Source organism: Parasteatoda tepidariorum, chromosome 6, assembly GCF_982258835.1.
Source record: "Parasteatoda tepidariorum strain Cologne lab strain chromosome 6, Ptep-v5.0, whole genome shotgun sequence".
Classification (NCBI taxonomy): domain Eukaryota; kingdom Metazoa; phylum Arthropoda; class Arachnida; order Araneae; family Theridiidae; genus Parasteatoda; species Parasteatoda tepidariorum.
The window spans coordinates 115,321,266-115,347,120 of record NC_141760.1 but is presented as its reverse complement, the minus strand read 5'-3'; the positions used below and the strand labels follow the sequence as shown (position 1 = coordinate 115,347,120).

At 31.6% G+C, this 25,855-nt stretch overlaps 1 protein-coding gene across 1 annotated transcript in view; it reads left to right on the top strand.

The window, feature by feature from the left end:
• LOC107439767 (uncharacterized) overlaps window positions 1–25,855 on the top strand; it is a 169,298-nt gene that overhangs the window by 73,552 nt on the left and 69,891 nt on the right. Inside the window, 12 exon segments of the mRNA XM_043051794.3 lie at window positions 1,340–1,460; window positions 4,930–5,081; window positions 7,736–7,849; window positions 9,641–9,763; window positions 11,025–11,087; window positions 11,166–11,243; window positions 12,721–12,869; window positions 15,257–15,333; window positions 16,144–16,268; window positions 19,903–20,109; window positions 23,762–23,835; window positions 24,407–24,508. Coding sequence (XP_042907728.2) covers window positions 1,340–1,460; window positions 4,930–5,081; window positions 7,736–7,849; window positions 9,641–9,763; window positions 11,025–11,087; window positions 11,166–11,243; window positions 12,721–12,869; window positions 15,257–15,333; window positions 16,144–16,268; window positions 19,903–20,109; window positions 23,762–23,835; window positions 24,407–24,508 — 1,385 coding nt within the window.

The window sequence follows — 25,855 nt, the reverse complement described above, 5'->3', positions numbered from 1 at the left end:
ACTTTAAAGTATTTTTGAAAAAAAAAAATCTAATTTTAAAAAAAATGTACTGCGCGCAAAAATACGGTTCCTAAATATCTTTCGAACTAATGATTGGTTCTTCACGTTCTAGAACTTTGTAAAGGTTCGAGGAAGTGATGTCGAGTTACAAAATCAGACCGAAAAACGCACTTTTGCTGAATAAGCATTCCATTTTTTTTTTGCGGGTGCAGATATTATGAAACCCCTCCCTAAATATGGAGGGTAGCCACAATCAAGAAAATAGGATCCCAATAGTTTGGTCAGGAGAGCAATCTAAAGTATCCTTAATATTATTATTTCATTATATTTTTAATAATTTATTATTTATATATTTTTATTATTTATTTTATTTTTGAGTATTTTTTTATTTTATAATATTTGTTTGCGTATTTCGCCATATCTCGCACAGTTTTTAATCGAATTATACAATTGCTTTTTCAAAATGATGTAAATAATTTTATACTTTACAATTCAAAAATTTTCGAATAATAATAATAAATAGAAAAATAAAATGTAGGTAATGAATATTTTCTAAAAGTCATTTTTTGCATGGAATTAGCGTTGCATAAATGAATTTTATAATTCTGTCCAGGAACTTCTCAATACACTTAAAAAGTTCTCGAGTTATGAGAATTATGGGATCGAGTTATGGGATTCGAACTCGGTTCACCTCATTGGAAGGCGAAAGCTCCGTCTCCCGACCTATCACGACTTTATCTAAACTATTTGTCTTATGTCATTCGATTAAGCCCGGATTTGTTTAAATTAACTATTTTTCAAAGATTCGGATTTATTTAAATTAACTATTTAACTATTTATTTCGTTTTACAAAGAGGTGAACCGAGTTCGAATCCCAGCGATGGCTGGTCGATACAAATTCCGCGTTCGGCTTGAACCGACCACAGTGTTGACGTAAAATATCCTTAATGGTAGATGGATCATGGGTAAGAGTCTCTTTGCTGTCACACTAACCATGGGAGATTTTCGTGGCCTTCCTCTCCATGTAACGCAAATGCTGGTTAGTCCCATCATAAAGTCCTCCACGAGGAAAAATTTCTCTCAATATTTGATCAAGGAGTTCCTTTGACTTCTGGATAGGGTGCAAAATTACAAGGCTACAGAGTTGAACATTAGAAGTCGTAAACCCCCCCCCCCTCAAATTTTGTCGGCTGTTCAAGGACGTTAATAAATAATGTTTATTCTGTAATTCAAAAAGCACATTAACCTTTACATCTTTGGAGATTTTCGAACTTTCCTAAATCTCTTTTTAGATTTCTCAATTGACAAATAGTTTGACAAATTTATTTTCCTTTTCAAGATGAGAGCCTACTCTGCACCCCATCTTATAGACAAAACTGAATTTGCATTAAACATAAGCAGCAAAATACTGGTTTACTTCGAGAAATATTTCAACATTTCTTTCCCGTTAAAGAAATTAGGTAAGTATTTATCATCCAAATATCAAATACTTGAAATTTCCATATACAGACCCTGTCCAAATTATTAGGCGCAAAAAATCTTAGTTTTCAGGTGATACTATAGACAGCATTATTGTTTTCCCGCAACTGTAACCTTGCTTACGTTCGTGTAGCGTTTGGTTAAATTAGATCATATATAATATAAATTTGATGATTTTATAAATTAGTTTATATGTAATATAAATATAGAATCTTTATTTTATGGGGTATTATATTACAATAATTAGACGTACTATGAGATTCTATGTAAAATTTTAATTATCAGGTGATGCAGCATTGCTTTTACGTGATTAAAACCTTGTTTAAGTTCTTGTATCAATTTGTTAAATAAGACAAGATTTATAATATAAATGTGACAATCTATATATATATTTCTCTTACACGGCGATAAAAAAAAGCCTCATTACAATTCCCCGAATGGAAACGCTAGAAAATCGAACAATGATTGCAGCTAGAAATGTCACATGCCGAACCTAGCTGAGGTGGCTCAACATATAGCGCTTTTAAAAACGGAAACTGAAAAACCCAGACAGAGCATTCTCACCAAATGTGATATCGAAATTCACCCTATCAGCTGCGGCAATCTCATACTATTAAGCTAGGCAGAAGTGAGTAGTCTTTGTCGATAGATCTCTATTTTAGTATTTTGTCGAAAGCGCTTTTTTTCACGAATTTATACATCACGAATTTATTTGACAGTTTTTGATTTATATCACGAATTTATTTTTTTTATTATTGTTATTAGTCATTCATTGAAAAATGAGTCTCAGTCGTGCTGTTACGCTTCAAGATTTTATACTCTAGCACATTTCTAATAGGTTTAACGAATTACATGTCATTTATTTGAATTCAAATTTATTTTAATGACTTAGTATTTACTAAAAAGATGTAATTTTTTTTTTAAGAAAAGTTGTTATATGGATTTGAATGATTGTTTTGAATTTTTAGAATTTTGTGCATTTGCAATGTACCTATGGTAGTAGCGAGCGAAGCGATTTTGGTTTGCGGAGCAAACCTTATAAGATTGCGTATAAATTTTCGGGGGTTGGCGAGCGTTAGCGAGCAGGGGGGGGGCAACCCACTAGTTTTATGAATTACACTATATATTATATCAATACACAATATTTATTATATCGGGTATTTTATCACACCAAGTTATGAGACGCGCTGTAGTGTTATAATAATGATATGTTTTGCAAGAGTTTATATGTAATACTTTTATATTTAAACTACTTGTAATGGGTTTTGAATCAGGAGATTTTTTTTATATAATTCCTATTTGTTTTTATTTTCAACGTATTGCATTACAATGTTAACCAATGGATAGGTCGAACGTAAAGAAGTTCAAACTGGTTTCAGCCGCGTTCTCGTCAGTTGCGAGCGTGTTTCTATGTCTCTGTATTTATTAGCTTATACTACACAGTTACTTGTTTATTTTGTGTGCAGTGTATTAATAATCAATTGGAACACTTTCATCGTTGGTAAAAAAGGCAATCTTTCACCACGTAAAGAAATTGAAGGAAAGGCCCTAGTGAATGCTAAAATAATTTTAAACCGTGAAATATCACGAAGATTGAAGGTTTCTGAAGCTAGCTTACGAAACATAAGGAAGAAAATTGAGTTAGGGGACGAATTGAGCTCTAAAGATGAGGCAGAATTTTATATCTATAATTATCTCTATGTATTATATTTAAAATTCTAAATCCACTAGTTCGAATGTTATTTTTCAAAAGGATTATATCAAGGACTTCCACACGCAAAAAAAATAATCCTGTGTCCAGTAACAATTAAAAATGACATAAATATCGAGACGTTTTTTTCGATTTTAATATACATTAAAAATTAATATAAGTTCAATAATGGTTTACAACTAAAGTTTAACGATATCAGTGTAAATAGCTCATTGTGGTCAGTTAAATCGAAAAAATCTAAAAATTCGTCGTATTTTAAGTCCAATTAAGATGAGTCTTATTTTTTTTAAAAATTTATTGTTAAAAGAATTAATAAAAGATTGTTAAAATATGACTTATGCTGGTTTTAAAGCGATCGTGCTTTTTGATTCATTCATGCTTTTTGATATACCAACAAACTTCCATCGTTCCGTGATGGAAAATGCTACTTTAAGATGGACATCGAGAGAAGCTTGATTCTCATGGACCAACAATCAGTGATGGTTCCAAGTATACCTTTCTATGTTCTATGATAATTTAGTAGGAATTCTTGTAGGTTCTCAGGAATCCAAACAGCTTGGGTTTTTTATGTTGGATCATTAAAAATCAATCCAAATTCCTACTTAGGGATGATGGTGCTTCATGATCATTCCAACAAATTATTTCTAAAAAACAATGCGGAAATTTTCGATGGTCCAACATAAATAAACTATCAAAACAAGTAGATATTCTTATGTTGTACCGTCATAAATCAGTCCGAATTCTTACATTAGGGTGATAGTTACTTATGTTCGATACATTAAAAAATATAGTGGTTTATGAAGTAATTATTGATGATTGTCATTAAGATTATGTTAGTCCATCAATGGAAAATTGTCAAAAATTTTGACTTGAAAATTTTGACTGAAGAATTATCTGGACTTAAGAACGAACGCTTAAATATTAAAAATACTTTTTAACGAATACAGAGTTTGAAAAACTTTGAAAATCACTTATTTTTATAAAGTTATGGTTCTTATCGCCGTAATTGTCAGAGATCTTATTTTAGACTGTAAAATTAACTATAAAAATGTTCCTTGTGTACTGATTTTGTTTAATGATATTAAAATTTCGATATATACAGTCACTTACCACATTGTTAGACGTACTCTAAGATTCTATGTAAAATTTTAATTATCAAGTGTTCAATTTCAAGTATCAATTATACTATACAGCTTTATTGTATTTATGCTACTAAAACAGGTTTGCATTTATTGACGATTCTGTATCAATGGATCAAATTAGACGATATATAATATAAATTTGACAATAGGATAAATTACACGATATATGTTATATAAATATAGAATGTTTATTATATTTATCATTATAGTAGTATATTATGATAATTAGATCAAATGATTAGTCGTCCTGTAGTTTTTTAATAATGACATGATTTGCACTAGTTTATATGCAGCACATTTATATTTAAACATACATGTAATGGGTTATTATTTAGATTTTTTATGTACTTCCTATTTGTATTTAATTTTAACGGATTGCATTACAATGTTAACCCATTGATACAGGAGCGTAAAGAAATGGTTTCATCCGAGTAAAAACAATACAGCTGTATAGAGTATCACGTGATAATTAAGATTTTACATAGAATCTTTAGAGTGCGTCACATAATAATAAGGCCACAGAGGCTGTACATTTAAATGAAGCAGAGTGAAAGCATTCCCAAGATAATGATGATTTGTGCTTCGATTCCCTTTTAGACATGATAGCTGTGCCAGACTTCCTACCGAATGGAATGGAGAATTGGGGTTTAATTACTTACGATGAGGAGATAATGATTGTCGACAATGAAGCACCAGATTCCAAGAAGCTCTCATCCGCCTCCATTATTGCACACGAATTAGCGCACATGGTAAGAGACGCTGCGTTTGATACAGAATATATATGTGTGTGTGTGTGCGTGCGTGCGTGTGTAAGGAATTCTTGCAACAACCCTTTGTAAGGGAGAAGGATCATGGAGGTTAAGGATCCACAGTTTCATGCCCAACGAAATTAATGTGGTTATGTGTGTGGTCAACATTGCGCACAGATCGCTTTTACTTTCCAGAGAAGCTAGTATCCCTTTCCCTCTGAGGCTAGGTAGGCTTCTATCTGCTACTGGGTATTGAACCCAATTCTTCACAATGACAGTTCAGTCCCTTAACCACTGAGCCACATGCACTCACGGGGGGCACATGCATACATACAGATCTTGAACAGTGTACAGCTTTCTTTTCCTTATTAAGTTATTCACCAAGAGAGTCTAAAAACATAGTTGTTGACGAAAAATTGTCTCTTTTGCAGTATTTGTCACAATGAATAATGAAATGATGATAATCTGTTGATTTCCTGGATCTAGAGTCCATAGGTATTTGGAAATAGTAACAAACCTGGTAAAAGAAAAATCCTGGTAAAATTTCTTACTGGGTCAACTTTCGAATCCAGCCGGCCGAAGAATCTCCGTGTATTAAATGGTGGCTGGCGCACGTTAAATCCGTCAGGATCACAACGTCCTCCAAGTTCTCCTAACAAATCAAAACCTCTGAGGGCATTGATCCAGGAGTTTCCTTGTCTTCTGGATTGGGTTCAAAATGACAAGGCTACGGAGTGCGATTTCTTCCATCTGCAATGAGCTCCAAACAGAACCTTGTATTATATTGTCCGTGCAAAAGGGGTTCAAATAGTAGCAATTTTTATTTATTTGAGTCATTGCGTGATAAGTAAAGTCTTTTGAGCTTCGTTCTATCCTCGTTCTTGACTAGCTGTAACTTAGTTTATTCAAATTTTGAATTTTTCTTCACTTTCAGCTTTTGCATTCATTTTTTAAAGTGCCCAGAATTTTTCGACCCTCGAGGTGGCTTGTTGCTTCAAGAGCACTCAAATCAAACCTTCATAAAATTATTACTTGTGCAAAGCTGAAAACTCTACTGGATTTTCAAATAGAAAACTGGATTTTGCCAGTTTCTCCTCGTCTGCTGATTTGAAAAAAAAAACATTCTCCTGGTTTTAGCACATTTTAGAAAATTCCCTTAAATTCAGTAAGTTTCCTAAAAAGATCCCTATTGAAATGGAATTTTTGCAGAGATTGTGACTCGCTCGAATATTTAAATAAGTGTTACTATTACATAAAGAAGCAAGGCTCATTCATAAAAATTAGTTAACTAACTGTAATGAATTATATACCTATTACTATTCAAGATTAAGAGTAAACATAACACAAGCTCACTTAATGTTAATCACAACTGGAAAATATTGCAGTTTTTCTTATTTATTTTCATGATTAAAAAAATGCCTAAAGTTCCCTATGTGTAAAATATTTATTACATTTTGTAACAAGAAATGCAAAATGTACTAAATATTTTACACCTAGGGAATATTAGGAATTTTCTCTAATATTCCCAATGTATAAAATCTTTAGTACTTCTTGACATTATTATTTTGTAAAATCTACTGGATCTTTCCCTATCCATGTTGGCAGTGGTCTACTAAACCAACGATCGTCGCAAAGTATGCCGCATTTGGTCTGTATTTTAATCATAAAATAACTCATGACATTTTCTGCACTGTTGTAATGTGTTTAATCATATGGAGTGTACAAATTAGTTCGGTCTGTTTTTAAAAAATGGCTCTGCTGTTATGAATGTTATATAGTGACAGCTGGTTTCAAAGAGGTTAAACATATGTCAATAATATTCAGTTTTTTCGCTTTGAGTTTCATACAAAAACCTTGTTTTTTACTTTGTTGAATATGTCAAATTTTGCGGCAATGAAACACCATTTGCGGGAGGTTTTATGTTTCTGCTTCAATTGGAAGAAAAGTGCAGATGAAGAGCATCGAATGCTTTTAGAAGTTTATGTTGACAATGATCCAACTGATAAATCATGTAGGGAATGGTTTCGACGTTTCAAGAATGGTTAATGGTGAATAAAGAATGGTAAATGGTGAATGATCAATGGTGAATAGTTTTGTATACTATGAGCTGCTACAAACTGGTGATTCCATTACGGGCGATTGGTATAGGCTACAATTGATTCATTTAAGCCGTGCATTACGAGAAAAAAGGACGGAATACGAGCAAAGACATGACAAAGTTATTCTTCTGCATAATAACGGTCAGCCCGATGTCTCAAAAGTCGTAAAAAACTATTTGGAAACGCTCAAGTGGGATAATTTACAGCACCCGCTGTGTTCTCTGGACATTGCTCCTTCTGATTACTGGTTGATCCAACGGATGCAGCATGATTTTGCAGGTCACCAGTTCACTTCTTTCGCAGAAATCGGAAATTGGCTCCTAACTTGGATCGCCTCAAGAGACGAGACATTTTTTCGAGATGGAATTCGAAAATTGCCTGAGAGGTGGGAAAAAGTAGTAGACAGCGATGGACAATACTTTGATTAATCTGTTCATTCATTTTGTTCAGAAATAAATGCATTTTTGACCACAAAAAAAACGGACCGGACTAATTTATACTCCCAATACTTGTCTTAATTGAAGCGATTGTAAATTGTTGTTTTTGTTTGTAAAGTGGTTCGGAGATCTGGTGACTATGGAATGGTGGAATGATTTGTGGCTGAACGAAGGATTCGCTACATTTATATCCTGGAAGGGTACGCAACACGCATTTCCCCATCTTTATTCGGTAAGTTGACAAATTGAATCTATTTTTAATTTCATTCATTGTCTTTTCATAAAAACAAGGAAACTAAAATAAATATTTGATAATAAAAATTAATCTGGACTTTATTTATCAAATAGAAAAGCTGCAAAGAAAAGTAAATAATCGACACTACGAAATTAATAGAAACCCAAAAAGACTGTTCAATTAATAAAGCTAAAATAAATCCAATCATTTATGACCCTTCTCAGAGGCTTTAAGATTAACTCAGGCATGGTTTAACTCTAATCTTACCAACACTTAATCTATACCTATTTCTACCAAAGTCGGTCAAATGGCAGAACTTTATGTTTGTTGATTGAATGTGTGAAATATGGATGTTAGGAAGGAAATAAACTAAAAACACTTTATTATTATTAAACAAAGTAGTATATTGCCAATTTTTATGTATTACAAACACAAAGAATAAGAATTTTTAATTCATTGGTCAACGCATTTTTTACATTATACAGGGTGTTTCCATTTTGCATTTTCAGCAAACATATTTTTTCTCATTATTATTATTTCTATAACTCTTATAAGTATAAGAATATGTAAGAATTATGAGAATTATAATTCTTATAATTATTCTTATAATTAATATTATATCTTCTAAGAGCTCGTGCCGTCTTGATTGTTTCCACGCTTTTCTGGGTTAGAGCAGAACAGCTAGAAATGAAGTAAAGCTATCAAAATAAAATATAAGCTACTTACCAAAACATTTAGTTTTTGTCAGTTTTTCTTAAACAAAAATGCCAATCTAAAATTTTAGGTCGTTCTTGAAATTAGAATTCACAGTTATTCTGATTGAATTCACTACGCAACACTCTTTGCAGAAATGGGCAACTCATCAAATGTAATACGTTAAACGCGCATTACATCGACATTTCTGATCTGATTACCTTATAAAGCAATAAATTATTCTCCAGGTCAAATGACGGGTTGTCGTAGAAATAGGTAGATGTCGAGTATTTTTCAAAACAAACAAAATACAAAAAAAATGATAGAATTTTAACTGTATATAATTTTTAAAAAAAAAATAAAAAAGACAAATTGTGCAAAAACGATAGGATAACCGCATTTTCGATGCAAAAGTTCTTAAACGGTCATTTGATCGGTTATGGTACGTTTAGTGCTAAGCAAAGGTCAACCCCACGAAATGCATCAAATGATGCATTACATTTTTATTTGGAAAATGTTGCAGCTCGAGCATGATAGTTACCTCAATCAGTTTTCTCCTGGTACTTTTAAGAGTACTTATTTCCATTATACAGGTATTTATTTATTAGATACTCATTAAAACCGACAACAATTATTAGAGCACCCATTATAAAAATTAAATAAGAATCAATAATAATGCTTTTTTTTTTGTGGTTATCCTAAAGAAATAAGTTACTCCATTTTGGTACGTAATTTGTTTTATTTCATTTTATTTCCATAAGCATTAAATTTAGTTTTATCGAATCAGCGACATATTAGGTCGTAAATGTTGCATTTTCAGGAAAATTAATTCATTGTTTCTGTACAATAATCTTAAAATATAAAACTATCTAAAAACGGAGATATATTTAATTGCTCGAAACTTTTACTGCGTTGTTTCCTCTTAATTAAGATCGATATTTCGTCTCAGATTATTGACAAGCGCTTTTTTTCTGGATTATCCGAGATTTTCGGGAATATCTAAAACAAATATGAGAACGAAATCTCATGGCTGTCAGCAATGAATTTTGAAAGTGTTAATATCTCACAGTTACTGTGCAGGATGCAATCTTACAGGTGCCGGGGATGAAGAGCGTGTGTTTTGCGATGGAGAATGACCAGTTCATTCATTCGCATCCTGTAGTGCAGAGCGTGACACGAGTCACAAGTGACATATTCGACAGCATCACCTACAGTAAAGTGAGTTTGAAAATGTACTGTTTTTGAAGTTATAAATGAATATTATATATAAATATTATACATTGAAATTTCATATAAAATGTAAATCCTAATAATTATTCGACTTCGTTCACGTTTCAAAATGTTCTAATTTTGTGACTTCAGTCTGGCCATATTATTCGACGCACTCTAAGATTCTATGTAAAATCTTAGTTATCAGGTGATACTCTATACAGCCTCATTGTTTTTTATGTGACTGTTTGCATTTGTTTACGTTAGTGTATCAATGGGTTAACTTAGACGATATGTAATATAAATCCGACGATAGGATGAATTAGAATATATAAATATAGAATATTTATTATATCAGGTATTATATTAGTATATTATAATAATTAGATCAAATTATTAGACGCACTGTAGTTTTTTTTAACAATGACATGTTTTGCACGAGTTTAGAGGCAATGCTTTTATATTTAAACATACATGTAATGGGTTTCTATTCGGGAGTTTTATATACTTCCTATTTGTATTTATTTTTAACGTATTGCATCACAATGTTAAGGCCTGTTTAGACGATCCAATTTCTTGGACAGAGATTGATTGATATTGATGGAAACTTGTTTTGCTTTGAGCTTGGATCGTGTAAACAAACATCCAAGAACTTGGTCCAACTTCTTGGACGATAGTAGAGCATGTTCTACTTTCCATCCAAGTTTTTTCTTCCTTAACCAATCAGCGTCTTAGGTTTTGTGACGTCAACAAGCTGGCAGCAAATTATGTCATTTTGTTGTGGGTTTTCATATATTTTAGTCTAAATAAATTGATCTGTTGAGGTTTATTTGTGTTATTATGATTTTATTTGAATTTATTTAGTAATTTTAAACTTATGTAAGTATTATTTTAAAATGTTGAATATGAACAATGCGCATGCGCAAGTTTTTCTTTCAACGAATCAGCGACATTCAAGAACTTGGATAGTATCAACGAGTCATCCAAGTTCTTGGACAGAGAAATCCGACCAACTTCTCGGATTCAAGAAATTGGACCGTGTAAACAGGCCTTTAACCCCAATCGATACAGGAGCATAAACAAATGCAAACCGGTTTCAGCCGCGTAAAAAGAATACAGCTGTATAGAGTATCACGTGATAATTAAGATTTTACATAGAATCTCATAGTGCGTCTAATAATATGGCCGCGGACTGTATGTTTGGTTTCTCCTTGTCATTTTTTAATTGGGCAATTCTCTTCAAAGAGAATGAACTGTTAAATCTTTACAGGGTTCTTCAATTCTGAGAATGCTGGAAAGTTATATGGGGGATGATTTCAGAAAAGGTGTTACGGTAAGTATTGTGTATCACAAACTAAATAGAATGAGGAATAATTCCTAAAATGTAATTATTTTAAAACTTTCATTTCAGAATTATTTGAAAAAGTATTCTTTCAAAAATGCACGGACGGATGACCTGTGGAAAGAATTTTCTGCCGCTTCAAAAGAGGTATGTTGCTGATCTACAAGATATGCCCTTTTGTATCTCCAAGATAAGCTGCTATTTTGTAGATATCTGCAAGGTATCCCAAGTCAAAGTTTCTGATGGTTTCCCATTGATGGACTAACATAATCTTGATGGCAACCATCAATAATTCCATCATGAAACATATTTTTTGATTGCATTAAACAATCACCCCAATAAAGTAATTCGGACTGATTTAAGATGGTTCATCATAAGAATAACAACTTGTTCTGATGGTTCATTACATCATGGAAATGTATAGTTGGAACCATCATGAACCATCATGGATTGTTGGTTCATGAGAGTCAAACTTCTCTTGATTGTTAACCATCATAGTATTAAAGTAGCATTTTCCATTATGAAATGATAGAAGCTTTTTGGCATTTCAAAAATCATGAACTCGTATTGCAAAATGTCAGATGATGGTGATCATCAAATAATGTAGGACCATCAAGAATTTTGACTTAGGATGTGCCATTTTGCAGATACCCTGCAAGATATATGCCATTTTTATCGATGTCCTGTAGTATATACAAAAAAATAAGCTTCTGATAGAGGGAGTTCGGTTTGCTCCTATCAAGAGATTGTTCCTAACAGTTTCTAATGTGTTGCTGTTCAAAATTAATGTGTACCCCACACCTTTTCTACAGTCTCTCGTTTTTGATAGAGCATCTGTGCTTTGAATAAGATTGAATAGTTTGATAATTTAGAATCCCCGAAAGCATGTAAACTTACGTCGGAACTTTCTTCTAATTCTCACGAAAATTTTTGTACCAAAAACCTTTTTTCAATAAGGCAAAAATATTGCACTTTCATATTGCACAAATATTTCACTAAAAGGATTCAAAATAAATTTTTCAGAGGTTTTCTTAAAAAGAAATTGTCATTTAGGCAAAAGGGTCGCTTAAGTCCATAATGACATTTTAGCTGACGTCACACTGGTAATAGGATCAAATTGCATTGTAAATTGAAATTTCACGACAAGGTGAACTTTAGCTGAGCTTTCAAGAATTTGCGAGAAGAAACCTTATAATTACCCTACAGATTTAAGATTATTTTCTCCTTGAGATTAGCTTCATCAAATGATCTTTCCACGCTTGAAAACCCTAAGTCAACTACGATTTAAGGGTTTTATGTAGAAGGTTTTGAATTAGGTTAATGTGGGTAGAACATTATCTCGTTTTAAGTTTAGAAGATTTACACGTAAACCGCATAACAAACCTTTTTAGGTTTACATTAAAAGGTTTTTGCCGCGTGAAAATAAATATTATTTTGCTATCTGGTAATGAGTCGATATATTTTCCAATTTGCTTTCATTGCAAAAAAAAAATTAGGCTAGTTTAGCCATGAAATGCATATTTTCTAATTATTCTAAAAGCATCCAGGATCATTGTTATTAAACCTCTTAAGGATGATTTATAAATTTTGTTTTCCATGAATTAACTTCATTCTCTATGATTAGAAAGTGGATATTGGGAGCATAATGGATACATGGACAAAGCAAATGAATTATCCATACATTACAGTGAAACGGAGTGCAGACCATCACATCACCCTTCAACAGAACAGGTTCCTGCTCGATCCCCTCCACAGACAATCCTCTCCTTTCAAGTGAGCTTTATTTTTTATCTTGTTGAACAATGAACATGTTTTAAAACAGCTTAACCGAAATTTTTAAACCGCAGCATGTCCTTTTGAGGCATTGAACTGTAAAATGATGTTCTTTTCATCCAGAGTTGATGTTCCATTGCATGCCTGGAGACGAGAGCCGTTTAAGTTGGCCAGGAAATGTGAATCACTGTTTTTCCCTGCATATTGTGCTAGACAATTAAATGATCAGTACTTTTTAGAATTCTGTGCTTCATGGCTGTGATCGCTCCATTCACGGCCCACTGTATCATGCTGCTAACGCTGTCCAAAATCACGTTGTCTCAATACAGTGCTCTTGTAACGTATTTATTCCAAAGTCAAATTTTTTGATGGTTTTACATTGAGAGACCAACATTATATTGATGGAAATCATGGATAAATTAATTTCTTGATAAGTAACCATCACCAATTATATTTCTTGATAAGTAACCATCACCTCCGATGTAGGAATTCGGACGGATTTATGATGGTCCAAACATTAAAAAGAACAAATTGTTTCAATGGCACATTCCTGAGAACTATCAGACATTTCCATCATAGTTTCCTAGAAATGAAATGTTGTAGCGATCATGAACCACCCTCACCCCAATGTAGAGATTCGGACTGCTAAATGATAGGCCAACATAAAAATAAATAAATTGTTTTGATGGTATATTTCTGCTGAATCAATAATAATTATTATTAAACCATCATGGTAATGCATTGTTGCACCATTATAAACCATCACTAATTATTTTTGGTCCATCATAAAAAAAATTCTTTTGATGGTATATGCCTCAGAACCGACAAGAATTCATATTAAACCATCATGGAACTGTATAGATGGAACCATCGTGGAGTGTTGGTCCAAGGAAGTCAAACTTCTCTTGATGGTTAACCATCATAGTATTAAGCCTTTTCTATCATGAAATATTAGAAGTTTGTTGGCATATCAAAAACCATGAATAAATAGTGAAAAATGTTGGTTGTTGTTGGACCATCATGAATCTTACCCAAACCATCATGAACCATCAAGCATTTTGAAATTTGGTTAGTATCTATACTCTCGGAATATACGGGGATACCCTCATTCTACCACCAGATATGATATCACTAGACTTGAAGACAATAAATTGATTACCGCAGATTGATTTTGGTCAATGGCTGGTGATGTAACTGATGGTCTTGATAATGACTAATCATCAGACTAACCTTTCAGACTTCGTGGAGGACTTTTTGATGTAACTAACCCGCATTTGTATTACATTGTAAGGAAGACCACGAAATCTTCCCACGGTAAGCCTAACGGAAAGGAGACTCTAACCCATGATCTGTTTACCACTGAGGATATTTAACGTCAGCTGCACTGTGGTCGGTGTGAGCTGGGTGCGGAATTCGTATCAACCGGCCATCGCTGAGATTTGCGCCCTGTTCACCTCATAGGAAAAGGAAAGCGAACGCTCTGTCCCCTGAGCCATCACGGCTCTTACTAAGATTTTTGGGTTGACGACTACTAATGTTTAACTCTGCAGTCCTGTCAATTTGAAGCCATTCCAGAAGACAAGGGAACTCCTGGATTAAATAGTGAGAGAAGTTTTCTTTGGGGAGGACTTTTCAATGGAACTAAACCACATTTGCGTTACATGGAGCGGAAGACCCAGAAAGGATCTCACGGTTAGCCTGACTGCAAGGTGACTCTAAAACATTAACCGTTTACCACTGAGATTATTTTGACTTCAGTACTGTGGTCGACGCTAGTGGGATGCGGAATTCGTATCTATCAGCCATCGCTAGGATATGAGCCCTGTTCACCTCATTGGACAGCGAACCCCTGAACTATCACGGCTTCCATTCTAAATAAATTATCAACCAGAATATTTTTCAATTTTAAAACCGGAATATATAATTAAAAAGATTGACTTTTCGGAAACGGTTCTGACGACACCTTGCAATTGAGACTTGTAATACTATCCATTTGCAATTTTTTTCCCTTTCATTGTTGCTATAACTATTTATAGACTGTCACCGCAAAAATTCTATTCAACATTTATTACACAATAAATCTTCATTTATTCCCTATTTTGGGCATTTAATAGTACATAATGAATAGATAAAAAATAGTTTGAAAAATATAATCTTTCTGCTTCTCTGAAATTGACCGGTAGCCGAAATTCTAGTTATCGATATTAAGTAAAAGTAAATTATTTTCAATTTCGAGAAAAGCTTAAATGAAATAAAGTTGAATTGAATTTCTGTTCAAAAGGACCGCTCTCATGAATAGAAAAAGAAATTATTACAAAATAAATAATTGTTTTATAAAAATTAAATTCCTACTGTAAAATAATAGTTTTCTTTTGTTCTTTTAAAAGCTGGAAAATTCCGATCTCTCTTATAACTTCGACTCGTCAAAATGTTACCTTCTTACTTCTGGATTCGAAAGATGAAGGTGAGAATACCTTTTTTTTTCTATCTTAAAATATTATTATTTCGTAAAATTAAATTTTGTTTTTCAAACCATTTTTATAAGGATTTTATCTACTGAAAAAAACGGGTCTCTGACGTCTGTGTTTATAAATAACCGTTTTTGTTATTTCTGAGTTAGTGCACCATCCGGTCAATATATATATATATATATCAATGAAGACAAAAAGGATAAAAAAATTAGTGAAAAACGAAGAGAATAAGTTTTTTTAATGCTCCTCACACTATTGTAATGATATATTTATTTTGCTTTGGCTATTTTAACACAATATTAGAAAGCACTCTAATTTGTGGATATAACCGTGTGAGCTGATGAAAAGGTTATATCTGTTCTCCTTATTTTGTTTTCTGGAATTTCAATGTTTTTCTTTTATGATACATAACAAATATGTTTTTTAATAATAATTTTATTTTTATAATTTTCTTTCTTCTCATCTTCATTGCTTTCCATGTTTTCTCAATATTTAAGCTTTTATATATATATATATATATATATATATATATATATATATATATATATATATATATATATATATATATATATATATATATATATATATATATATATATATATATATATATATTTCCTACTGGAATCAAGCAAGTAGTTAATTTTTGATGGCAATCACATTCATGATATGCAAGCAAAATATTAATTGTTGATATAAATTTACAAAAAAAAATCTTATTCTTTATTTATTTTTATTTAAAATAATCTCCAGCCTTTTTATGAAAGATAAACTTATTTTAAATTCAATATTGTGTGTGTTTTTAGTGAGTGTACATGTTGATCAATCCGATTGGTTCAAGTTGAACGTCAACTTCACTGGATACTATTCTGTGAATTACGAGGAAGCTGAATGGAGGAACTTCATCCAGATGATGGAAATCAACCACACTGTAGGTATGAGGGAACGACCCCTCCCCCCCCTGTTCAGGAAGATGGTTTTTTAGTATTGCAATCAAACCCCGCTATAGTGAACCTTAAAGAGACCGAAATTTCGGTTCACTATAACCGGGAGTTCACTATAAATGATGTTCACTATAGCGGGGTTTGACTATTTTATGAATGAATTGATAGTTAAATACCTGGATACGAAAAGCAGGATAAAAACTATAGAAGTTTTCAGAAATGTTAGTTTTTAAATCCCAAATTTAATTTTCTTTATTTTTATCTTGAATATGAACATCATAGAGAAGTGTTAGAAAAAGGTATTGCAACTACGCACTTATTCACCATGTACTATTAACCAATATGAACGTTAAGATTGTTCAAAGTATCTAGTGCCAAGTTTTAATTTTGTCAAAAAAAAAAAAGCGTTTGCCTTCCAATAGGGTGACCGGGTTCGAATCTTAGCGATGGCTGGTCTGAATTCAGCATCCGTCTTACACCGACCACAGTGATAACGTCAAAATATCCTCAGTGATAGACGGATCATGGGTTAGAGTCCCCTTGACGTCAGACTAATCATGGGAGGTTTCCACGGTTTTCCTCTCCATTTGAACCAAATGCAGATTACTTCCCCCAAAAAAGTCCTCCACGAATGCAAATTTCTCCCTGCACCCCAATACTTGATCTAGGAGATTCCTCGTCTTCTGGATTGGGTTCTTAATGACAAGGCTACGTATTTGAACATTAGAAAACCAATGAAATTGGGTCGGCTGTTTAACGGTTAATGTTTTAATGGTCAACTTGGATAGAGTCATTATTTTTTTTATAGTTATTTCTTATACCCTGTTATTCTTATTCATTACATTACAGATTAATTACATTAATCTAAATGTGCCAATTAAAATCGTGATGAATTTAAGCATTTTTTTTATTTATTTATTGTGTTTTTTTTAAGTTGGCTTTAAAATTTTGTATAGCAAATACCCATCCATCTTAAGAAATGCTACAAATGACCAGAATAAATTACAATTTGTTGCAAAAATATAACACCATTAAGACATTATAATTTTAAAAATGACAAATAGGTGCATATTTTTGTTAGTGAATCATGTCAATTGTTTAGTATTAGGTTCCGAATATCGAACATACGTTTCGACAATAGCTTCAAAATTTTCTGAAGCAGTTTTGGGGTTGTAAAAGATAATTGTAGGGTTACTACACGTGGTGAAACTTCCTCCAATCTTGGAATTTTTAGCTTGCTCATTGATTTTTATTTTAACTTTAATATTTTATTTATTTATTTTTTATTATGCTTTGTCTAAGTTAAACATAAGTTATTAATAAAATTTAAAAAGAGTTAAATTTCATTAAAAGAGTGAATTATTTATTACCTTACAGAAGATAGATCGCTAAAAGTTTTTTTTTATAAAATTATTTTTAATGACTTATTTTTATCGCTTAAATAAATGTATCATTTTTAACATTATAAAAACACAGTTTTTTTACTATATATTAACTTGACGGATTCTTGCTATCTCTGCTATCGAATTTCGAGTTAAAAAGTTTTGCAATCGAAATTTAGATTACTTCCCGACTTGCTATTAGCACTTAAAACCGTACTGATGTCAATGCGAGATTCAGTCATTTCAAGGTCGTTTCCAGCAGAATTTATAGCGACATAAATGTCAGAAAGGATTTATTATCAACTAAAATTTTCTGACCAGATTAAATCTATCAACTAAAATTTTAATGGAATGTTTGATCTGGATTACAAGACTATTTGCTATCATTTCCTGATTGCTACAGTCCAGCAGTGGACTGATCGTAACGACACTGTTGAACAACGAAATCAAGCATCACTGACTGCGGTCAGTCAGTGGGTGGGTGACCACCTTGAACAGGGACCGAGGGTGGGTGGTATTGGTCCTCGTCAAACTGTTTTATCGTGAAGTGCTCGACTTCACGCGCAGATCATCGGACTTCCAAAGCAGGGGAGGCATCCCATCTGCAGAGGATCAAAATTGCGATGTCATCATCCTCAGGGATGCTTCCCAGACAGTCGTCAATAGCCCATTGTGCAGCTCTAATACGACGTAAATAAAATACCTACCTACATATCATAACAGAATTGATTGACTCCTGGTGAGCGATTTGCTACCGAAAAAATTTCTTTCTATGGAGGTTAGAACAAAAACGAGATATTTAAATAATAATATTGAAGTTAGATATAGGCTGATCACTGGTCTAGTTTTTACTGCACTCTACTACGGGCTCAGTGGATGGGGGTTCGAATCCCACCTTAGGCATGGATGTAACGTTTCGTCGTCAATAGCCCATTGTGCAGCTCTAATACGACGTAAATAAAATGCCTACCTACCTACCATCATGCCTGATTGCTACAAGCAGAATTAATCGAAAAGTTATTGCCAAAGGAAATTTAAAACCTGTCAAATTTCCGTACATTTTCTAATTTATTAGAGTGCTTGCATTCAATCTGAAATGTCGTATTCTGATCACTACAATCATGTCCTGATTACTACAATAAGAATTTATTACTTAAAAAATAATCAATTCAAAATTAATTGACCACAGATAAATATCATTTTACAAAAAAAAAAGAAACTAGATCGTTTAAACCTCAACTGGAGCAACGATGACAAATTAAATAATGATTATTTCAATTGATACTAGCAGAAACTATCGCCCTATTCAATTACCTTTACAGTCAATCGAAATTTCGACTACTTGTTCAATCATTCCCTGTCCATATACACTAAATGGCCAAGAGTATCCGAACACCCAGTGGTATGAACTTAAATCCTGCGGCACATAATAATATGAGGTTGGTCCCCCTCTTGCATCGATGACAGTCAGAGACTTTCCAACAGTTTTTGATGAGGACTTTCATAACAGCTGTGCTTGCAGTGAGAATTTGGCTGACTGCATAATATGTGCTCTAATTCTTCTCAAAGATATTCTTAGGGATTGGTGTTCTGAGAAGACAGTTTTTGAACACCCATTTCGTCAAATTATGCAAGCCTCGTTTGTGTGAAGGCTGGAAGAGAAATGAACCGAAATATTACTATAGAGTTGGGTTCTCAGAGTTCTAACTACAGGAACTAACGGAACCAGGACAGAAACACCCGCTCACCATAATGCTTCCGCCACCGTAACAACCCGGGTGTCAGGATACTTCAGCCGGATAGTGTATTACCAAAAATATTTTATCAACACTATAAATTTCGACCGCTTTCCAAATAGTATTCACTTTTGAACACTATTATCTATTTCTTTAACAAAGTTTCCTAACAATTAAACTAATATTATTTCTTTAAAAGAGCTTTTTTGTACCGAATTTCAATTTGGGTTTAAAAGATTTTGAGCAATTTTCACTGTTTTTTTGAGATTTTTTTTTCCCGCTCTTTTGCTTTAAGTTTGTTGATAAAATACAATTAAACTTTATATTACGAGGGTGTATGTAAATGTACAAGGAATTCGTTGGAATATACATATAAAAAAATTGATTATCAGTTAACAGTCAGAACTGTTAAAATGCCCAAGTAAAAATACCCAATTTTAAGTAAATTTTTATTCCTAAAAATGTTGATTTTATATGAATGACTTGAAGTAATATATTTTCAGGTGATAAGCTCCACGGACAGAGTCAACCTACTTTTTGACGCCTTTAACCTTGCTGAAGCTGGTCTCTTGGACTATTCAGTGGCACTGAATCTCACTCGTTACCTCAAGAAGGAAGAATACCACGAGGCCTGGCGTTTCGTCCTGAATAAAATGACCAGCATCAGACAGTATTTCATCAATGATCGCGAAATGTGGCACATGATAAAGGTTTCTTTTCCCCCCTCATTTCTTACATTTAGTTCGCCCTCTCCCAATTAATTCTTTAAATTTCCATTCGTTTATAAAATACTTTTTATTCATCCTCTCAACTTCAAATACATTTTTTTTGAACTTGTAGTGGATGATGCTTGATGTTAATATAGTTTTTTTTTTAATATTAATTCATTGATTAAATTTAATGAATTAATTTCAGTTTTATACGGGAGAATTTTTTTTTAATTAATTAATAAAAAGTAACTAAAATAAAATTTTTCTTTGTTAACTTAAGTACGAATTGACTTTAATTTTTTTTTATATATATTACTTGTTTAAAGTCATATCCTGCTAACTCATTTTGCAAATTTTTAAGTATAATATTTAAATTATCGTTCTACATCTAAGTTTAGTTAACAATAGCATTATCAAATGATGTCACGACAATTTGGTGGGAATAACCCGCATGAGTCATGGCACATCAATTGTGAGGGCACAATTCGCTGTGGAAGCATTTAATTTTGCTGACATATTTAGTGTTTCGTAACTAACTTAACAGATAATTCTTGAACGAAAGGGTTAGAGTAATGTTTTTGTCTCAGTGTTTTATGAATCAATAAGAGAGTTTTGTGTTACCTAATCCATTCTTCATTCTATGTACAGTCCGCAAAAAAAAAAGATATCACCCTGAATAACTTCCGTTCTAATGATCGGATTTTCACGAACTAAGTGTTAATCTTAATGGTTCTTGGGGGTGACCTCAAATATGCTAATTAATTAGTGCTAACTATTAATTAAGTTACGAAATCAGACACAAAAACGTACTTTCTCTGAATAAACATATATTTTTTTCTTACATATTTGGATTTTTAACCTTCAAAATATAGGGGGTAGCCGCAATCTGGGAAATATGGTCCCCATAGTTTGGTCAGGAGAGCGATCCAAAGTTCGTACCCCTTAATGTTAATTTCACTTTTTACGTTTTTAGTCATATTTTAAACACTAATAAAGCAATTCGAAGAAAATTTCACCCAGTCATAAAATTCATTTACCCAAAGATAATTTCACGAAAAAAATAATTTTTAATAATTGTTAATTATTTTTTACTATTTAATTAAATTAAGGATGAAAAATTTTTGAATTATAAGGTATAAATTTTTTTATACCATATTAATCTACATATTTTTCAATTGAAAAATCTAAAGTTTCAACTGTTTTTATTTATTAGAAGCTGAGAAAAATTAAAATTAATTATTTTCAAAAAAATAATTTGGCGACAATGAAGAAATGATTAAATGGGGCGATTAATATTAAAATGTGATAAACTTGCTAGGAACTTGACTTCGCGTGCTTAGCATAAAATTTCATTCATATTTTTTTCGCTAATAATCGTTTGCTTATCTTTTCATTTTTATTTTTTTAAGCTATAAAATACGATGTTTCTTTTTTAGTCGTCTAAAATTCTATTTGCAATTTAGTAAAGAAATTTGAATAAAACATTTTATTGAATAAAATACGTTTTATTCAGAGAATGTGGAGTTTTATAAAAGCATGCTTCTGATAGAATATGATTATACAACAGATTGTGCTTTTTTAATGTGATTATTTTTTAGTTTTTAGTTTTTTTTTTCAATAACTGATAAAATTTCAATAATATACATACGAATGAATAAATTTGGAATAAAATATTCATCAATTTCTTGAATATATATTTTATAAATATTAATAAAAATACGTAGTCAATATTTTTAAGCATCTCTCACAACATCGCAAATTTCTAAAAATCTTATAGGGTAAACTAACCAATGATGGAATACTTAAGCTTAGCTTGTCTTTAAAAGAAAATCATAAAAATTTCAAAATTTGTAATTTTAGCTAAATGACGTATTTGTTATTAAAAGCATGTCGACATATTTGTTATTCAATGCAAAATATGTAAAAAAAATTTAGATAACTTACATAATATTGTTTTAAGCTTTTGGTGGTTTAAATAATAAGTAGTAAGATTACCAAGTGAAGGAACAGTTCTTAAATTGAATAAACACTAAATTTTCCAGTGAATGAACACTTAATTTTGAGAATGTTTGATGCTCGTTAGAAATCCTTAGGTAACACAGATATCTGTCGCCCTGTAGATGCCTGAATTGACGGATTCAAACACAGGCGGGCATTAGGAAAAAAAAATCTTTTAAGTTTTCGTGCCCCCATTTCAGTATCTTAAGGGCCTTACGAGCTCTGTTTAAAAAGAGAGCATCATATCAGATATATATATATATATATATATATATATATATATATATATATATATATATATATATATATATATATATATATATATATATATATATATATATATATATATATATATATATATATATATATATATATATATATATATATATATATATATATATATATATATATAAGAAAACAAAAATAATCATAGTAGCAGTATTTGGTGGTAAATGTAGCCTATCGTAATTGAAGAATATGCTGTGCGACATTTTATGGTGAATTTGCGAATGTAAGTTTCAGAGTGAATCGAAACATGTGAATGCTATTTGCTAATCATCTTTATCCAAAGAAAACCATGTAATGTAAATATCTAGCAAAATGAAGCAATTTTTTAAACAATGAATCATACAATATGCAACATATTATTTCAATATCTTATTCTTAAACATAAAATATTTCAATGTTTTTAAAATGTCACTAAACATTCAGCAATTCATTGAGTTATAGAAAAAAGAAATATCGTAAATTATAGAAAACCTTGTGAATGTGCATTAGAATTACTATACAATCTGCATTTTATTTTTCAAGCACTTTTTTTTTCTTCAAACTTTCATGCCTAGACGACTTGATTAAAGCTGTAAAAATCATTATCCCTGAAATTTTGTATATAGCTAATTTTGTTTATAGCTAAAATTTTATATAAGTTATGTTAATTTGATTTTAGTATGAAATCCTCGAATAAACATAGCAAAAATAGCATAATCTAAATAATATCAGATGAAAAGTTAATGTATTTAAATTCTAAAAATCGATTCAAATTTTCTTTTCAAAGGAGAATAAAATAATGTTTTTTTTTTTTTTTGCTTTTTGGACATAAATGAACTTAAAAATTGTCTATTGCCTAGAAACTTCGAGATGTTTTCTATTAACTATTAATTAAACCTCTCAGAGCAATCACAAAACATTATTTCAATTTTTTTACAGTCAGAAATTGGTTGCCTAGCAACCTAGTAAAATTAAGCGTTTCTCTTTTGAATCAGTCAATGGGTTATCTTAAAATATTTATTTGCGCAGGCGACTTTTTTTGGCGGTTTTCTGGACTATCGCCAAATATATAAACCTTTATTGCAACCCAATTGTTTTAAAATTTTGTCTCCCCCCCCCTAATTCAAGTGTCTAGATTCCAAATATGTAAAAAAAAATATATGTTTATTCAGAGAAAGTACGTTTTTGTGTCTGATTTCGTAACTTAATTAATAGTTAGCACTAATTAATTAGCATATTTGAGGTCACCCCCAGGAACCATTAAGATTGACACTTAGTTCGTGAAAATCGGATCATTAGAACGAAAGTTATTCAGGGTGATATCTTTTTTTTTTTTGCGGACTGTACATGAAAATAAATCTTTTTAAATAGAAGTGTTTTTTTGCAGGAATACGTAAGGAGTCTAAGTAAAGATCTCTACAAGAAAATTGGTTGGAATGAAACTGGAAATTACTTGCAAAGGTATACATTTCTATTCTTTTTTTTTGAAAAAGCATGCATATTAGGATTTACAAAATAATTTATGAGAAAAAATGTTAACGAGAAAAATTGGATTAAGAGCATATTACTATTCTATTATAAAATGGCAATTCAATTATGAAATGATTTTGTGTATATATATATATATATATATATATATATATATATATATATATATATATATATATATATATATATATATATATATATATATATATATATATATATATATATACATATATATATATACATATATATATACATATATATATACATATATATATATATATATATATATATATATATATATATATATATATATATATATATATATATACATATATACATATATATATATATATATATATATATATATATATATATATATATATATATATATATATATATATATATATATATATATATATATATATATGTATATATATATATATATATATATGTATATATGTATATATGTATATATATATGTATATATATATGTGTGTGTGTGTGTGTGTAAATAAATTAAAGGATATTCTCTCCATTAAAATAGGGAGCTGAGAAAAGAAGTGCTAAAAGCTGCATGCGACAACAACAACTATGACTGCCTTGAAAGTGCTGCCACATCATTCAAACGATGGATGAAAGGAGAAAAGTAAGTTTATTTTTTTTTATTTGAGAATCCTTAGTAAAAATTTCATTAGCTCCTTCAAAATGTGAATCACTTGTTCACATGTTGGGGAATTTCGGTATTGTCAAAAACGTTAATCGGATAATAAGTTAAAAACGGGAAATCGGAAACCTTTGACGCACAGTTTGTCTACGGTAACAACTCCCCCTGCTACAAAGTCTGAGGCCGTCTTATGGCTATGAAACCAAGAATAGCCCATTTTTGGGAGGGTAGCTTCTCTTCACTGTAGGGCTAGGCTGAAAAAAATATTCCCTTTCCTTCGCCGACCCAATGTCCTAAATAATGACCCCACACCCCTACTTGAAATAGGTATACCTCGTTACCATAGTCACCTCCGAATGAATGACAAGGGGAGTTATTACTTTAGACAAACGCCTAAGGAAACTACAACAGCTGGTTTCTAAATTAAGAACTTTTTTTTCAGTAAAGATTCAGTGTCTTGTCAGGGTGCATTCGAAATAAGTATCAATAGCGCAATGTCGCCACACATGTGCAGGGTCAAAATAAATTTAGCAATTTTAATTAAATAAATGAAAAAAATGGAAAACATTTGTTTATAATCTACATAGTATAGTTTGTATAAATAAGAACTCCCATAGCCATTCGCCTGACCCATGGCGGTGATTATGGTAATAAAGTATAACTATTTGAAGTTGGGGTGTGGGTGTGGGGTCGTTGTTTAGGTCAGGTTTTGGCTCTGGTAGGCGAGAGAAAAGGAATATATATCTTGTGTTAGCATTAGACAGAAGCGAAGCTATTCTCCCTGAAATGCTCTTTTCTTCCTTCCATAGCAGCAAATTTTGTGTCTGGGGGGAGTACTTACCATCCATAAACTATAGTTTAGAAGATTAAAGTCTTCTTTAAGCAGCGACGTTATCTACCAGCTGTTTCTACTCAGTCTCAATCACACATAATGTCGGGCTGCATATACTCGAATGCTAATGGCAACATAGCAAAAATAATACAGCTACAGTAATAATACATAGGAGTAACTTAATACAGCTCTCACGATCACCAAAAAGTACGGTGATCTTAATACAGCTCTCTCTCTCTGTTTCTCACCAAACAGCAATGAATCAACTAGTGGTATCCATTCATCGAATTCTATGAATGCAATGATTCTGGTGGGGGAGTGCTGTGGTATGTCAACCGCTACTAAAATACAATTCCAATTCACTGGTATATAAGACATGTTAACTTGATTCTATAGTGGGGTACCTTTTCATGGATGAAGATGTCTCCCTTCACCTTCTTTCAAATTAACTTTCAACGATAGAAACAACAAATGAATTCGGAAGACTCAGCAAGTTT